Source organism: Phocoena sinus, chromosome 6 (assembly GCF_008692025.1).
Source record: "Phocoena sinus isolate mPhoSin1 chromosome 6, mPhoSin1.pri, whole genome shotgun sequence".
NCBI lineage: Eukaryota > Metazoa > Chordata > Mammalia > Artiodactyla > Phocoenidae > Phocoena > Phocoena sinus.
In genome coordinates, this window is record NC_045768.1 from 86,819,169 (window position 1) to 86,836,265 (window position 17,097).

General features: G+C 39.6%; 1 protein-coding gene across 6 annotated transcripts in view; it reads left to right on the forward strand.

Moving 5' to 3' along the window:
* AOPEP (aminopeptidase O (putative)) overlaps positions 1-17,097 on the forward strand; it is a 371,738-nt gene that overhangs the window by 276,295 nt on the left and 78,346 nt on the right. For all 6 annotated transcript variants that reach the window (XM_032636443.1, XM_032636442.1, XM_032636437.1 and 3 more), the window contains exon 13: positions 69-143. In XM_032636443.1, coding sequence (XP_032492334.1) covers positions 69-143 — 75 coding nt within the window. The remainder of the gene's footprint in view (positions 1-68; positions 144-17,097) is intronic.

The window sequence follows — 17,097 nt, forward strand, 5'->3', positions numbered from 1 at the left end:
ACGCTGAGGGGCGGCCCTCAGGACCCGTCGTTCTGTGTTTAAAATGCCCTGTGGTTTTTGAACTTCAGGTCGCCAAATGGGTCCGAGTGAACAGGAGACCCCGAAAACGGAAACGAAAGGAGACAGAAGAAGTGTTGGAAAAGGTAGGGGTCCCCGAAAGAGAGCACTGGATGGAGTTCTTGATCAGTCTCCCCGTCTGGCCCTGAATACTTGATCGCAACGACAGAGTAGCTTTTTTTTTTTTTTTTTTTAAGTTTGCAGTAAACCTTAGATATACCTGGATAGTTCTATAGAAACGCTGGTTGATAATTCTAGTGACTTATCAACGTAATGTGTTCTCAGGAAGTTAGAATGACCCAGGATAGAGATTTCTTTCATGTTTATTAAGTAGAGCGTTAGGACATAAGCGAGTTCCATTATTACATTAGACCAGTAGTATTTATGATGGTATTATATTATTATATAACTATCTCTAAAAAAGGGGGTTGTTCTGAATAAGTCACCCACAGTATCATGTTTCTCTGCTTGGTCGTGATAGAGACAGTAGCACACTCATTCATTTAGACTTTAGAGTACTCTGAAAAATGGAGAGAGAAAATGAAAGAAGTGTATTACTTTTGAAACACTAGGAGAGATTTTATTTACTAATGCAAATGAGAAGTTTGTTTTTCTACACTTAGAATTTCAGTATATGCTACTTTGCAGAAGTTTGGACTACCTGTTTTCTCCTGAAATTGTGTTAAGTCAAAACTTGATTTGTCATTGTAATAAGTAATACGAAATAAGGTAAGTAGGCTGTCGTTTCCTGAGTGATTTCATTGAAAACTCTCAAAAGTGAATAATGTTTTTACAAACCTTACAGGAGATAATGATTTTTGTTGCTTTTGCTTTAATTATTTTACTGTTTTTTGATTCTTGAAAGCACCAAGGGATTAAAATAGCAGTGTGTTGTTTTTCTGCTGCTAGAATGTATGATGAATCACTTCTGATTCTGAAGCCAAATTCTTGCTGATAGCATTGCTGCCAACTTCTGTGATGTGTTGCCTTAGTATGGGCATTGCAGCGTCCGAGAATGTGCACAAAGCACATCGTAATGAAGGTGATACCAAAGTTCCAGAGTGCATTTAAGGATACCAAGGGCAGCTTCGGAGAGAATTACAAAAAGAACTGGCCTAGGAGTATAGTCATTTGTAAGGAGTCATCCAGTGTGTGAAGAGTGTGACTCTTTAAACCAAGAGTCATATATGTCACTTCAGTTAAACAGTAATAGAAAAAGTTGTCATTTTGAACAGGCTTGAGTTTTCTGACCATACCTTGACATGCTATGGTAGGTCGTGTTTGTTTAACTTTCATGGTCTAGGTGTTTTTAAAAATGTTTGTGAGGTGATGGATAGATGAGATCATAAACTGTCCAAAGAAGGAAAAAGAATTACGGCTTATTTAGTATTTTAAAAAATAGTTTTTAGCTGTTATTTTTTTAAACCCAAAGTAAGATTACCCAAGCACACAATGTATCATGCATAGAAGAAGGGGAAGCCCTTATCTTTGTGGATTACCAGCTACCATCACTACCAAAATCTGAATTTGAAGTAACCGTTATCTGTGACACCCATGACCTGACCACTGCCTTCTGAGAATGAGAAGGGTAGGGACTGAGGATTTTGCCTTCCAGGAAAACTGGAGTTCTTCATTGAGCCATTTCTCCTTGAGAGAGGCTGTTGTGTTGGAGCTTATGGGGAGGATGCACTTTTGACTTTTCTTAGAAATTGTGGGCAGCAGTTTTGAGGAGGACGTGAAAATGAAGTGGGTTGAGACCATGATGCTGAGCTTCCTTTCCAGGAATGGAGCTTAAAGCTGACTAGCTTGGAGGGTGGAGGTGGGCAGGGCAAGAAGGTGGGAAATTTCACAATTGTATCAGACGATATTAATGATCAGCGTCTCCCATCTCTCCTTCTGGTTCTGCACAGCAACTGAGCCCTTTGCCCACTGTTTTGCCTCTGCCGCACCTGGGAGAGAGTTTGGAGCTCACTGAGGCAAAGCATATGCAATATTTTCAAGGGCAGGGTTTAGAAAGGGGGAGCGATCAGCTGCCAAGGGCATGAGAACAAGTTCTGAAAGGCACAGAAGCTACCCTGCAGCTGGTAGCCGAGGTGTGCCCTCTGATTGCCCGAGTGTCTATTCCAAAATGCAGATCAAATTCTGTGGTTATGGGTATTCAGATAGGTCATTTGTTAACTTTTTGCTGGGATTTGAACCTGTTATTCGTAGGAATGTAGGTAGTTAACTTACTATTGAGCTTAGTAAGTTTTTTTTAAATGTTTGCCATAGCAGAAGTCAATTTTTCTTTTTTCATGCGCTTACTGTTTTTCTGCAACGTTAGAATAAAACTGTGGCGTTTTCTGCTTTTATTCATTTGATGTAACTGTAAAATAAGAATATGAGTTTTAGTCGTTTCTGGTTGGTTGTACGTTTAAAATCTAGCCATTGCTTTTATTTGCCTACTTTGTCTTTGCCCCTTTCTCTCCCTCCTGCTGCCCTTTCCTCCATCCCATGAGTCTGTATTTGCACCTTCAGGCCTCAGGCAGAATTCATGCCTGATGAGTGAACTTGTGGGATGACTGGTCTGTATTTAACTCTGCTAGGGTCATAACATTTTTTCCTCTGATTTTTACTGACCTGCTCGAGGAAGGAAAACAGAAAGCAGTGGTGCAAGGCCAGAGTCTGAAGAGGGGCGTTTGGTGAGGAGTTAAACGTTAAAGAATGGAATCTTACAGGAATGATTATTTCCCCCCCTTAAAATCTTGAAGGCGCTAAGTGGTAGGCATAACCTGGTTTAACTTGAAATACTAGTTGAGGTTTTCAGTGAACTCAGAAGGAGAAGCAAAACAAACTTATACTGTGCTCAGCTGTGGGTTAAAATAACGAATAATGAAATAAAGTAAACTGGGTGAATGAGAGGTACCACCGGTAAAGTGATTTAAGATGCTCTCCTGGCCTTTCCTGGCCTACTGCTGTGTTGTGTCATTCCCACCCACCCACCAGATAGCTCTACTGTCTCTCTATCGCTGTCTTACGGATTTTCATTTCTTGTCTTTTCTGTAGATGCGTCATTCTTTTGTCTGCATTTTCTCCTATTTTCTCTGACAGTCATTTCCATTTTACTTTATGTTTTAGCCCTTTTTCCACTGGTGTAACTGAATTCCTTTACATTGTTGTGTTTTTTTTTCTTCAATTTTAGTTACAAAACTCACCTCTCTTTTGCTTCTGGTCCTCAGGTATTTTCTCCTTACATTCTGATATTCTTCCTTTTTCACTCTTTCGAGTTCCTTTTATTTAGTTTGAATAATTTATGCAACAGAAAGGCAAGGGGAATGTGAACAAGTATACAAAGAACAACAAGGATGAATGGATCAGCCTGCTCTGCGAGGGGCGGGTCAAACAATGGCGATTGCCACAGTGAATTGTATAATGTGTATTTTAAAAAATAATGTTAATAGATTTCACTAAAGGACTACTGGTTTTGGAAGAACACACATTTTTTTCCCTGCTTTTATTTTTAACTGGTTCAAAGATAAATACAAATTATCTATCATATTGAAAGATTAAGGACTAATATAATGTTCTTATAAATATATACTTGATAATACAGCATTTTTGATAATTCTTTAATCAGTATTCTAAGGATTATATAATAATTTATGAAATCATATATTTGAAGAAAATATCTGACTGGCATTATGATTTTTTTAGAGGAAGAAAATTCCAATTTTCATATTTGAAAGAAGTACCTTTTCTACTGTATACACATCTGAAAATAGAACAAATTTTAAAAATACTAATTTCTAGTCATCAGTAAGTAATATGATGTCAGAAGTATTCATTGGCATACTTTCAAAACATTGAAAATTCAACAATACTAAGGTTTGCTGTTATTATTAACAAGAGCTCCTTCATGTGTGTCTGTTTACAAGCAAGTGTCTTGCTGAGGGTAAGATTGGCCTCTGTTACGATTAGTCATAAGAAACGCTAGGTGCAAATGGTCTCCAATAAAAGCACCCTTTAAGGTTACCTTAATTATTCTTTTCTGCCAGAACCTGAAAAATAATACCCGTAAGCATAAAATTGTTTAAAATTTGGTGAAGTTTTCCTTGAAATATTGAGTGAAACATGAAAATCTGGAAAGATGGTTGTGAAACTGGATTCATAGCATTTAGCGGCCATTTTAGTGGGATCTAAATGGTAAATTCTATTTTTCTGAGTCTTTGAGAGAAAATACTGGAACTATTTTCTTTGTGACAGTATCCTTCCTAAATTCTGGACCATTTTCACTCAGCTTTTTCATTTGTTCTTTCCACACGCTTGATTCTGAACTGAAATCATTGATAACCTTGATAATAATTCACAGAAGATTTTTTAAATCCAACTTGGCTTGTGCATTTTGCCACATTTATTGTTCCTTTTAAAATTTTACACATTCTAGGAGGATGTTTTTATTACAATTCTGATACTGAAATATTCAAAATGATAAAGGTAGGTACAAATTTTAAGCTATTTAATAAAGTGCTTTACTGCTATTTGTCTTTTGTGACAAAGATCTGTTTTCTATTTGGTTTATGATTTCTGGAAAACAGTATTTAAGACTAATAAAAATTTTCTGTTTTATTTCTTGGATCTCTAACAGCAGTCGGCAACAGTGTTAGGCTTGACTCTGCAGCTCTTAGGATTCAAAGCTTGGCCAAACGGCACAAGATGAATTTAGGGAGTGCTGAACCAAAGGGTCCCTTCTCTTTATAGGCACTACCTGCATTTAGCAAAATGGTAGGTGTGGGCAGCCACTCTTATGTAACTGAGGCAGCATTCGTGTTGAGTGGTTTCCCAGGCACTGGTGCCCTTTCCTCTTTTCGAAAATGCTCTTGCCATGTGAGAATTCATAACTAGTCTACATTTATATAGCTGTAACCTCTTACAATAGCTTCATTGATACTTGATCTCGTAGAAAAGCTTTATGGATTCTAATGAGTCACAGCTCTTGAGGCACCAGCCGCCCTCTCTTACGCCTTCCCTATCAGTGAGTGGCTTTGTGTCCTCTGTTGTACTGATTGTGCCTTTGGATGACGACTTACTTGAGTGATAGGAGGAGGCAGAATAATTTATTAAAAATAATTACAAAGAAACCAAACAAAAGGGGTAATTATAGCACTGTTAATATGCAATTCGTTATTTTATTGCTGAAATATTTGGAACTCAGTCTTTTTTGTGCGTCTCCCTTTTTTCCTTGTAAATCCTTAACAAATACATAACTTATTAAATTTTCTGTACCACATCTCAGGTTAGATCTGGTTTCACAAGATCTTGGTTGGTTTTTTTTTGTTTTTTTCCCCTTAGCTGGACCAAGGAAGAATTGCTGATAAAATGTATTTTTGGTAGCCTCAGGAAGGAGGTCTGATCTGTATAATTTTATAGGATTAAATTTTCATCGATTTCGTAGATTTTTCTTAAGAATCTGCAGTTCTTTAAAGAAAAGTGAGAATTTTGAGTGTACTAAAATTTCTTCCCATTTTCAGCTGGCATGATGGGGAAAATTTAAAAGTCATCCACTTACCCTCATGCACTTATTCACATATTTTAAAAAGAATCTTTGAATGGAACTATTACTGTAATAATAGCTGACACTTATCATGTGTCAAGCACTCTTCTCAGTGCTTTACGTGTAGCAACTCATGTAACTGTACCATTAAAGTAGTTTCACAAAATAGCAATATGATATGTCATATGCTTTGTGGAGGTAGATGAGTTATAAACAAATTGAATAATTGTTGTAGAAAAGAATGCTTTGGGCAAGACTTAAAAATTCTTTTTAACCCAGGCTATTGACATTCCTAGACCACCAACATAAAGCATACGTTTCTAAGTTAGGAAAATCTCAACCAGCATGTATTTTGGAAACACTTGAAAGTGTGCAGATAATTACACCATTGTTGATTTTAGCAGATTTGATGCCAGCAGCCATCAACTCTTATGTGCCGTGAGAGATGAAAGCCATTTTAATATAAAACATAAGAGTTTGGCTAGAAAAGGGAGGCGGGCAGAGGAAATTTTTGTGACTTTTAGTTTTATAGGAAGCATTAGTTACATTCCTGTGACAGAATGCTTTACTTGGCAATCATTCTCATCTTAGGCATTTTAATGAGCTGCTGTTTTGTGCCTGGTATCATATGGCACTAATAAGATGCATTATTTTAGTAGCACCTACTGGTGTCAGTGTAGTTTAGGGCCTGTCATTGTTTCCATTAATCTTCTATTTTAGGAGGCCGACACTAGCATGTGTCTTTAAGTCTAGCCAACATGTATTTCATTTATATTTCTGGGTCTCTGCACAAAGGAAAAATGACAACTCAAGCCTTGTGTTTCCAGTACTTAGAAAAGGACCTGATCACATACAGCCTCAATAAATATTTGTGGAATGAATTAGATGAGTGAATCTCACAAATGGTACCTTTCTATAAAGTTATACCTGGCTTTTGCATTTAAAAAAAATTTAATGTCCAGGTTTTTATTTTGTTCTCTAATGACGGAGGTTTCCATTAAAGCACATTTGGTAGAGCTTTCCTGGCTGTCGTGGGTCATCTTTTTCATCCCTTCTATAAAGAGAGCTCAGAGCCGGGAAGACTGACACTGATCCCAACTCTGCCACCTAATTATGTTCCTTAAGTTTGTCGCTTGACTTTTGCTTTCATCTGAAAATCCTTTTATTTAATAGGCCAGTTAAGCCAATTTGTATTAATTATAAAATTAGTATTTACAGTTTTATGATACATTTTTTCTCTTTTGTCCATTTTTTGGCATTTAGGAAGGCTTGTATTTTTGTTCTAATGGTTACTTTGACATGATAACACATTTCTGCCTCTTGTCCACTGTTTTTTGCTCATGTGTATTGATTTCCTGCTGTGAGCAATAGTAAAATTAGATGCTAACCTTTTCTTGCCCCACCCCACTCTGTCTTCCATCCTGTGACTTGAGGTGTTACCTTTTAGCTTCCAGGTAAATACCTATGACACAGTCAACAAACTAATAGTATTTTTCATATAATCTTCCCGTCCCCTCTCCCCTTTTTGATAGTTGTACCTACAATGTCAGAGGATGTAACCATTCCATATTATACTGTATCCTTTATAAAATCACTTAGTTTTAATTCTGCAAGTCCATCTATATTTAATGCTCATCACCTACCCTTGTATTGATCTTCAGTCAGTTTGGTTTTTTGAAGCTAGTTTTATAGTGGATTTCTCAGGAAGAGCTTGGGGCAGCAGTAGTTCCTGAGTTCTTGTATGTTTATAAGTTTTTGTTCTTTATACACGAGGGTCAGTTCAACTAGACATAAAATCCTTGGCTTATATTTTCTTTAAGTATCCTAGATATGTTCCTCCATTGTCTTGCATATAGTTTGACAGTGGCCTCATTTCTTTTCCTCAGAGTGACCTGGTTTTTTCTCCTGGATGCCCAGATTTTTTTCTGTAAATTCCCCCAATTTTTCTTTAATATAACCTATTGTGGGTCCGTTTTCCCAATTGTCACTTGCTTTTGAGCTTTATTTTCTTCATCTGTAGAATGAGAATAATGATAACTGTTTTTGCCTGCTCAGGGAGTGGATTTGAAGACCAAATGAGATACCGTATGTAAAGTGCTTTACGTTTATTTTACTTTCTTGTTACCCTTTAAAATGCCTTGTTGTCAGGAACTTTAAAATTTACAGTACTTCATTTTATAGTCAGTTGGATTTGAGTTGGCTTTATATTTGTGAGAAATCTAAAGTGGATACCCTGAAGTCTTCTGTCTGTATTCTGGCAGTAAATAAACTCACCCTGATCCACTTGGGTAGAATTGCTGGCCTAAAAGCACTGGTGCTTTTTGAAAGTATCTCATTTAGAAAACTCCCATCTCCATTGTATTCTTCTCATACTCTTTCCTGTCATATGTTAGTTTCCCACACAAAACTCTGGGGTTATGTGATTTTAGTTTATATGTGCATAAAACAACGCAGAGGAGAAAAAGTTAAAGGACTCTATTTTTTCAGATAATGAGGAGAGCTGAAAACCTAAATCAGTCTAATCAGTCAACGTATTTTCTTAGATTTGTTGTACGTAAGGCCCTGTGTAAGAAGCTGCTGGAAAATGCCAAAGAAACAGGAGATGTCATTTCTGGCCATGGGAGTTAAAACACACAACATATCCAAGATCATTTACTACAAGCTAGCATGTGATAAATAAATCTAAACCAATGTAGCACAAACTAAGGATATGAGTATATGATGCATTTTCCCTGAGGCTACCCTGGACTAGAGTTTCCATTCCTGGGCCTTGTTTTGATAAAGCAGCCCTTTACACATGCAGGCTGGAAGTTATGGTGGGAAATGGAGTAATTGAATTAACTGAATCCATTTTAATGCTTTTACCTGATTTGTAAGCACAGATAGGGGTTTGATTGACGTACATATAAATAGTGTTAGTGTCTTTATTGAATATGTGATTTTAAAAAATAAATGCATCCATGTTTTGCAAGTAAGGCTGGAACCCATCATAAAAATTCTTCTGACACTTATGAATCAGAATGATTTGGAAACCCAAGGCTAGAAATGTAATACTGTTTATGATTCTGTGTAATGCATTCCTTATTAAGTTCTATATTTACTTAAAGTATTTATTTACTAACTTCATTGCATATCCACAACACATAAAACATAAATGAGTAAGGAGTAGGCAGTACAGAGATGAATGGAAAACAGTCTTCAGAGAGTTTACAGTTGAGATGTAAAAAACTAGAAACAGAAGAAAACAGAATTGAATGAAACCTGTATCAGAGGTACATTAGGTATGCATACAGAGCAATTTGGATCTCATAAGGAAAGGAAGCCATATCACTTTGGGCTATTTGCATCATCCACAAGCCTTGTCCAGGCTAATAGCAGGAAACAAATATTTGCTCCAGTTCATTCAACTTCTGTTATTTTGTAGAACTAAGGATGCCATAATTTCTGTTCTCAAAATTCAGCTTGTCTTCATAAGAACATACTGAAACTGTGAAGTCGGTGTAGTTGACCCTTGAACAACTTGGAGGTTAATCCAGGTATAATAACTAGCTTACAGTGAGTCCTCCGTATCTGAGGTTCCTCCACATCCCTGGATTCAGTCAACTATGGATCATGTAGTACTGTAGTATTTACTAACGAAAAATATGCACATGTAAGTAGACACATGCAGTTTGAACTCACATTGCTCAAGGGTAAGCTCTATTTCTCTTTGGCTCACTAATGTGAAATCAAAGTGCTGCAGCAAGTTTAGGCTACCTCTGAACTTGAGGATGTAAATTTTTCATTCTGTTTCTCTATTTTTTTTCCTTTTATTTGCGTCTTTCAGTTTTGGGTTTTTTCCTTCCCTCTGAATATTTGGTTTCAAGGCAAAATGAGAAATGAGAACGTTTCAGAGTTAGGGGTGGTGACTTGAAGTTGCAGAGCTCTTCAGAGTTGCCCCCTCTTGTGATTTTTGGATGTTGTGTTCTCTTATTCAAAAAGTATTCCACGTGTTTTCAACACCACAGATGACCTCTTTTTTTTTTTTTTTTTTTTTTTTTACAGTATTTTAAAGAACAGTTATATACCCCTTTTATTTTTTGGTGATGAGAACAAATGAACTTGTGAGGTAGGCCACAAAAATGGCATTAAGTGTATATCCAAATCATTGATCATTTTATGTATCTTTCTATAAATCAAACGAGCATTTTTTTTAATAAGGAATACCATATTTATTTTTTAATATTTATTTATTTATTGGCTGTGTTGGGTCTTAGCTGCAGCATGCAGGATCTTTCGTTGCGGTGCGAGGGCTCTGTAGTTGTGGCATGTGGGCTTAGTTGCCCCACGGCATGTGGGATCTTACCTCGACCGGGGATCAAACTGCGTGCCCCCTGCAGTGGAGCGCAGAGTCTTTACCACTGGATCGCCAGGGAAGTCCCTGTTCCTTTTTATTATGAAGTATTCTGTTGTGTGGATGTACTACATTTTGTTTATCTATTATTGGTTGATAGATGTTTGGATTTTTTGCAGTGTCTGGCTGTTAGAATAGTGGTTTAACTATCTTCGATGTAGACCTATCCCTCTTGGGTAGATACCTAGGACTGGCATGGCTTGGCCTTTGGGTAGGTGTATGTTTAATTTTTAAGAAACTAGTAAAAATTGCCACCAGCAATGTTTAAGGTTACAGTTTCTGTGCCTCCTCATCAGCACTCGGTATTGTCAGATTTCTTTACATTAGCCATTCTCATGGGTATTAAACCATGTTATTTATACTTAAGGCTTTTATTTCTTGTGAGGATCTGTAAGTATCTAGATAATCCTAATAAACTTTTGTCCTCCATTTTGCAGATCAGAAGGCAGTAGTGCAGTAAATGGAAAGTCTGAATGTCTCCCCCAAGATCCCCAAATGAGTCACTGAGCCTAGAGTCCTCATGTGTCAGTTGGAGTCGCCGTGACCTATTTCTGTTCTGACTCTTGTCTCCCTGTGACTCTGGTCCTCCTTGTCCACATAGCCTTGTTAGGTGTGCCTTTCTTTTGATCTTTGTAGAGTGATCCATTCTTGTCTCTGGAATTTTGTCTGATGAAATCCAGTTGTTTTCTGCAGAGGGGTGCTAATGTCTTGGAGAGGTGACCCTTCCTGAAGTATGCAGATCTTGGGTGGCTTGCAGACCTTGGGTGGCTTGGGCCTGGCTCCCAAGGTGGACCCCTGATGACTGTACCACCACGTGTCATCCTGTCAAAGAGGGTGGATACTCATCTTGCCAGAGCCTTGTGGGAGTTAAGTGAGGTGTCTTATCTAAAACAGCTGGCACTAACGAAGCATTTAGTACATATTGGAGCACCTCTTCAAATAAGATGGTGAAAGACTGACTACCTAATAGCATGTCGATAGACACCATTCATTTGTTTTTTTTTTCCTTCTCCACAGTAGTGAGATAGGAAAACATTCTTAAATTTATTTATAGACCAAAAAACCCCAAAAAACAAAAACAACCCCCCCACCCCCCAAACCAGCCTTGATTTCTTCCTGTAATTGTTCTTTGGTTTGCAGCACATATAGCGGTAGTACTCATACACAAGTCTGTATGTTTTGTCTCTATCTTTTGACTTTATTCAAGAAGACCGGTCCTATTTCTCAGCACTACTCTACAGTTTCATTTGCATCTCTCTTCAGTTTGTCTACTACAGTATAGTAAATTGTCATTGTTGTTCCAAACAGGAAGCTCTCAAAGTGCTCTTCAGGTTGATAAGATTTCTATTCTAGCAAAGCTCCATTTTAAAATCAGTCTATAATCATTTTTTGTACTCAAGTCATTGCTTTTCTTTCTTTTCCCCAAACTATTATGATTTGAAGTTCCTTTAAAGGCTGGTGGAGCTTATACAGATATGCGCTAATGAATGGCACTGAGTATTGGGCATACCTCCTCCTCTGTTGTCATTTTGCAGTATATTTCTGGTCTAAGGGGAAGACCACCTCTGTTACCTTTCACTAGGCAGGGTTGCGTTGTTCCGTTTATTTCCTGACAAAAAGTGAATTCTAGTACAGGTAGTTGTCTTGAAATGATTATATTCTCTAAAATAGTTCTTGGTCATCTTGAGTTTCTAACATAGTCTTTGGATCTGTGGAAATAATCATCGTTCTGTAGTGCAGCTTCACAGAACATTAGAAAGAACTAAGAAGTTCAGGTGACTTAAAATAAAATCACCCGCTAGGAGCTGTCTAAAATACCTGGAGAAATGATAACTCAAGCACCTGGAGGAGTGTGCTAGGGAATAAAATGTTCGAAAGCTACTCGAAGTCCTTGACGCTTGGGTGCGCTTGGCCACAAGAGTGAACAGAGCGGGGAGAGCATCTCGTGGAGAGCTCAACAACTCACGCTTCACTTCAGCGCTTTATCTGGAATGCTGTACAGGACTGGAGTTGTTAGACTGGGGCAAGGCCTTATTGCTTCTCTGACTCCAACCCTTGTTTTACATGTGAGAACGTGGGGGTCCGCAGTGCTGGCCTGGGACCAGGCCCGGCTCTGTCCCCCCGTGCTCTTTGCAGCTGTCTGCCAGGGCAGCTTCTCGAAGTAGGAGGCGGGGAGCAGCTTTGGATGCTGGGCCAGGAGAAACGTGTACAGCTGGTCTTTGTCGTGTTCTGGGGCACGGACACCTGGGGGTGGCGGGAAGCAAGGTCTGGGAGACTCAGGCTGCCCCTCCAAGGCCACCCCTTGTGGCCTAGAAACTCGTCCAGAGTGAGGGCCTTTTCATGGTTTATGGAGGACTCTCCCATCCTGGCTTGGTTAGGTGTGGACTGGGTCAGATCTTGAAGGCTCAGGCCTTCCAAAGAGTGGGTAAGACTACGTGGTGGGACAGGTGTCTTCAAGGGTTGGTGTGAAACTTTGCTTTTCGTATTAAGTTAGTAAACTTTACAGGGCATAGGTTATTCGAGGTTTTTGTGATATTTGTCACGGACCAAACAACTTGGACATGAAAACGTTTTTGCTGTTTTTAGTCAAACAATAGTGTGACCAGATAACAAGCCATTTTAGTTTGGAATGCAGTAAAGGAACTCTCACAAATGCCTTTTCTTCAGTCTGTGCAGATATTTTTTAATATATACATTATAATTGTTTTCGAAAATGCATGGCTGCTTTCCATGTTTAAATATATTCATACCTTGATGTATTGCAAATTTAAAGTGAAGTGAAGTTTTCCTGTGATCTTTCTGACTTGGCTATTTGCTTATAGGCCAAATGAAACCAGCTCTACACCCAAAACAGTATTAATAAATGCTGAACTTGGGTTATAAAAGGTTTAGTCCCCCAGATCTCTATGTACTCTTGGCAGGACAAAGTGAATAGGAATATTATGGTTTGCGGAAGAAACTGCTTGTGTGTTTTCTGAGATACAGCGGGCAGATAGTGTCTCAGGTGGGCAGGTGAAAAGAGAAGGTAGGTACTGAGCTGCTTCAGACTTGTCGAAGGCGCCCTTCCCTTCGTTCCCATCAAAATGAACGCTGCTGGAGAGAAGGCACTGGATGATACTCCCGTGTTGCCAACCCTGGCATACTTTGAGTCTTTATTAGAGATTAAGTCACTGGCATGGCCAGCAGTAGCATTACCCAATCGTAGAGCACCAGATTATCATAAGATGAATCTAACTGATGCTGAACTATCTTCCATCAAAGGATCACTGATGTACCACTGTGCACGTATAGCTTGGGTGCGTGTGCATGCAGACACACACACTTGAACCATTTCATTGGCCTTTTACCTCTGAGCAGGGGAGGTTTTGGGCTGAGACTGGGACCACTATCTCCCATCTTGGAGGAAAGCTGCAGCCACTGTTTCCAAAACTGGCGCTGTTTGCTGTTTGCGTCTGTGTCTGCCTCTGACTCACGCTTCCCTAGAACTGCCCTGGGCGTAATGCAAAGTCATTGTCATCCTGAGCCTTCCTAGGGAGAGGCTCAGTGGAAAAAGTGAAGGTGGAGCAAACCTGGCTCCAGAACAGAAGGTGAAAGATACGTTTTTGTTTACTTTTGCTTAACTTCACATTCAGATTTTTTTGGGAAGTGCTATAATCCTGATGAAGTTCAAGATAAAAGAAGAGGAAATCTGACTTGTTGCTACAAGACTCCTTGCTCTGGTGTTCAGATTCTTGAACGGGACAAGGAGAAGAGAGTAAAACAACCATAAGTGATTGTTGTAGCTCTTGAACATGCATTCATAGTTGCTCGGTTTTTAATTTTTTTGTATCAGACCTGTTTTGCAATCATACACTGTTACAGAGAAGGGGAGGGGAATGTATTATAAATATATTTGACCTGCAGTATTCTTATTACTTGTCTTTAAAGTGATCGTCCAATAATCTTGGAGGGTGAGACACATCGTTTAAATGAGGGTTAAAAATAAAGAAGTGTGTCTGTTGTATTCTTGGTGGCACTTTTTCCTGTGAAAAACTGTTAACAGCATATTTAAAAATACTTCCTTTTGGGCTTCCCTGGTGGCGCAGTGGTTGAGAGTCTGCCTGCCGATGCAGGGGACGCGGGTTCGTGCCCCGGTCCGGGAAGATCCCACATGCCGCGGAGCGGCTGGGCCCGTGAGCCATGGCCGCTGAGCCTGCGCGTCCGGAGCCTGTGCTCCACAACGGGAGAGGCCACAGCAGTGAGAGGCCCGTGTACCACACAAAAAAAGAAAAAAAACAAAAACCTTCCTTTTTTAAAAAGACAGCTCATTATAGTAAATTGTAATATCAGAAATAATTCAAAATTAAAATAAGTGAACAATAAAATACTATTTCAACAATAGTTCAGTTTTAACAATAGCTCAGTATAAAGAGTTCATTTGTCAAGAGCATTTACTTCCCAGGCAGTTTCCCGACTCTAGTTTTCTTGGCAAGAGAAATGTTAATCTGTTGTGGATAGACACTTTTTTCTCCTTTCCCAGAACATGTGTGGTTTCCATTAACTTCTCTCTCCACAGAACTTTGGAGATGGCCGCAGCTAATGCCTTGTGGGTCATCTGCGCTCTTAGAAGTAAATTGAAATCGTAAAGTACATTTCCTTCCCCCTAGAGGCCTTCATGATATGGAATTCATAGTCAGACAGATGGGTTGAAATCCCATATTCACCCCTTGCTAGCTTTTTAATCTTGAATAAACTAGCCTGTGTAAGCCTCAGTTTCCTCACCTGTAAAATAGTTACTGTAAAGCATTTAGCAAAGAACTGCCACTGCGTCATTGCTCACCGACAGTAGTTATTAGTGGTGGTGGTGATGGGCTTCTACAATGCTGTTTTCAGGGTTTAAAGTCATTTGTCATCCGTGGTATATTAATGAGAACAGAAGTAACCCTGAGAACCAATAGGATAGACCAAGAAATGTGGCCATGGGAAGAATGGCCCTAAGGGCATGAGTTTGGAACATCAGCCTGGTGTCTATGGGCCAGCTGAAGTATCCCCAGAGTTAAGACCGGGGAGGCAGCCCCATTACTTCTCTGGCAGGTCCCAGCCATGCCTAGAAGTGCACCTGTTTCCCAAGCTGACACAGGAATCTGCTGTTTGGGGCCACTCTGCCTCAGGGAAATACTACCTCACATTCTGTTGGAAGTTTCCACAGGGATCCTCCAAAGAGAATTGTAGTTGAAATCATCAGAGCGGTTTTATTGATTTGGGTTCAGGTCTTAGTTAAAGTGATCTCAATTTGCAAAAAGTCTGGCTATCACGAAATACAATGTTTGCTGGTGTCCTGAGCCCTATGTAATTCCAGGAAGCTTTTAAAGACAAGTGTTGAGATATCCCCATACACACACCCTGTAACTATAGAGGTCTGAGTTTACAATAACTATTATTCTTATGTAGAACTGGCTTGGAATAGTTAGTAAGTTTCCCCAGGTGCTGACTTACTAATAGAAACCCACCCAGACACAGAAGAAATGGGCCCAGTGTTTGTCTCAACTATGAGTAATGGCTTGTGCGTGATTTTAAAAAGGCTTCTCAGAATGTCCTTGCTTACGTAAATCCAGGATCAATATTTTTTCAGGAAGAAGTCTTTATTGATAAGCCATAGCATTATTTGATAGTTAGATATAATTTTCAAGTAGTTAAAAGGGTCATTGGACAAAACCCTATAGACTGACACTGGCTTTTTAGTTGCTAAGGATTGAAGCTCCACATGCCCTCTAAATTATGAGCATGCTTGAATTTTTTATGAGAAGGGAAGTATTTTTTTATGCAGGATAATTTTCATGTCAAATGTTATATTAGCCAGCTAGCTCTATCAGATTATGCAGGTAACTGCTTTTACTCACCTGATCCCTAGTTTTCCCCTGTGAAGTTTATTTTAAATAGAGATTAAGGAATGAGAGAGAAAGTGGGATGTGGACGAGGGGAATGAATCATGAGAAAACAGTGCTGGTCATTTTGTTAGTCCTTGGCATTCTTGGAATATTCTTCCCTCTGTTGACAGAGAGCAGTAGTTCAGCTGCAGGCTCACAAGCGGTCAGGGACAGTGTGGGCCCCTGAGGAGGCCGCTGGAACATTCTCCCCACTTTCTCCCAGGCAGAACAGTGAGAGCCACTGGAAGGATTTCATAGGCCAGGGGCGTGCCCCTCACCCAAGTGCTGCAGTAGTGTGCAGCCGTATATATGTGTGACCCCTGTCAGGTGGTGTTTTTCTGTACTCTGGGCCCAAGTGTGGGGTTCCCCATGCCGTTGGTGCCTGTGAGTCACTGTGTCTCTGAGCAGAGGGAAAACAGTTTTATTGCTTACTTCTCAAAGTAGAGGAAATGCTCAAGAGTGGTGGGAGAGAAGGGGATAAATATAGTATTTCCTTTTTCCTGCCTGAATACTCTTTTCCACAACATTTCATTTTCATGAGATCCTATCCACTTCAACTAAAAATAATTCCATGCCGTTTCTATCAGATTGGTCCTCTTATCACTTACGTAGTTACTATTTTTTTTTTTCCTATTCAGAAACTTTTGTACAGGGACGCATGAGATGGTCCTAAAATGCATGTCTTCTGGACATGGCACATGTGCTGCAGCTTCCAGCTGGGAACTTCTGTGAGTAGGTGGCAGGGGCAGTCTTGGTGTCCTGGCTATGGATGGTCAGAAAACTACAGAGACTCTGACTAGCTTATCCTTGCACTTAGCTCTTTCATGACCCTTTTTCCAGCAGGGGCTGTTGCATATGCTTGTCACCCTGCCCCTTCCAGCCTTCCATCAGTGAGTACTGTCAGCTCACAGCACTCAGACGTGGCCCCAGAGAGCCCGCTCCTTGTCTATAGTGACGGTACCATCCGGTCCCTTGTCCTGCTGCGAAGAGACCCGTCATGAGTCTGCAAAGCAGAGCTAGCACATTGGCTGTAAGGCCCGACTGAGTAAAGCAGTGAGTTTATTTAATACATGCTTGGCAAGTTGGCTCTTTAAGAGTTGGGAGGGGGGAGGCAACGTAGGTTGTCTTAGGGTATCATACATGGTGTGCCAGATTAAGGTTTTTGATTATGTAAAATTATTAAGTTGATACTGATCTTAACAAATAAAAAC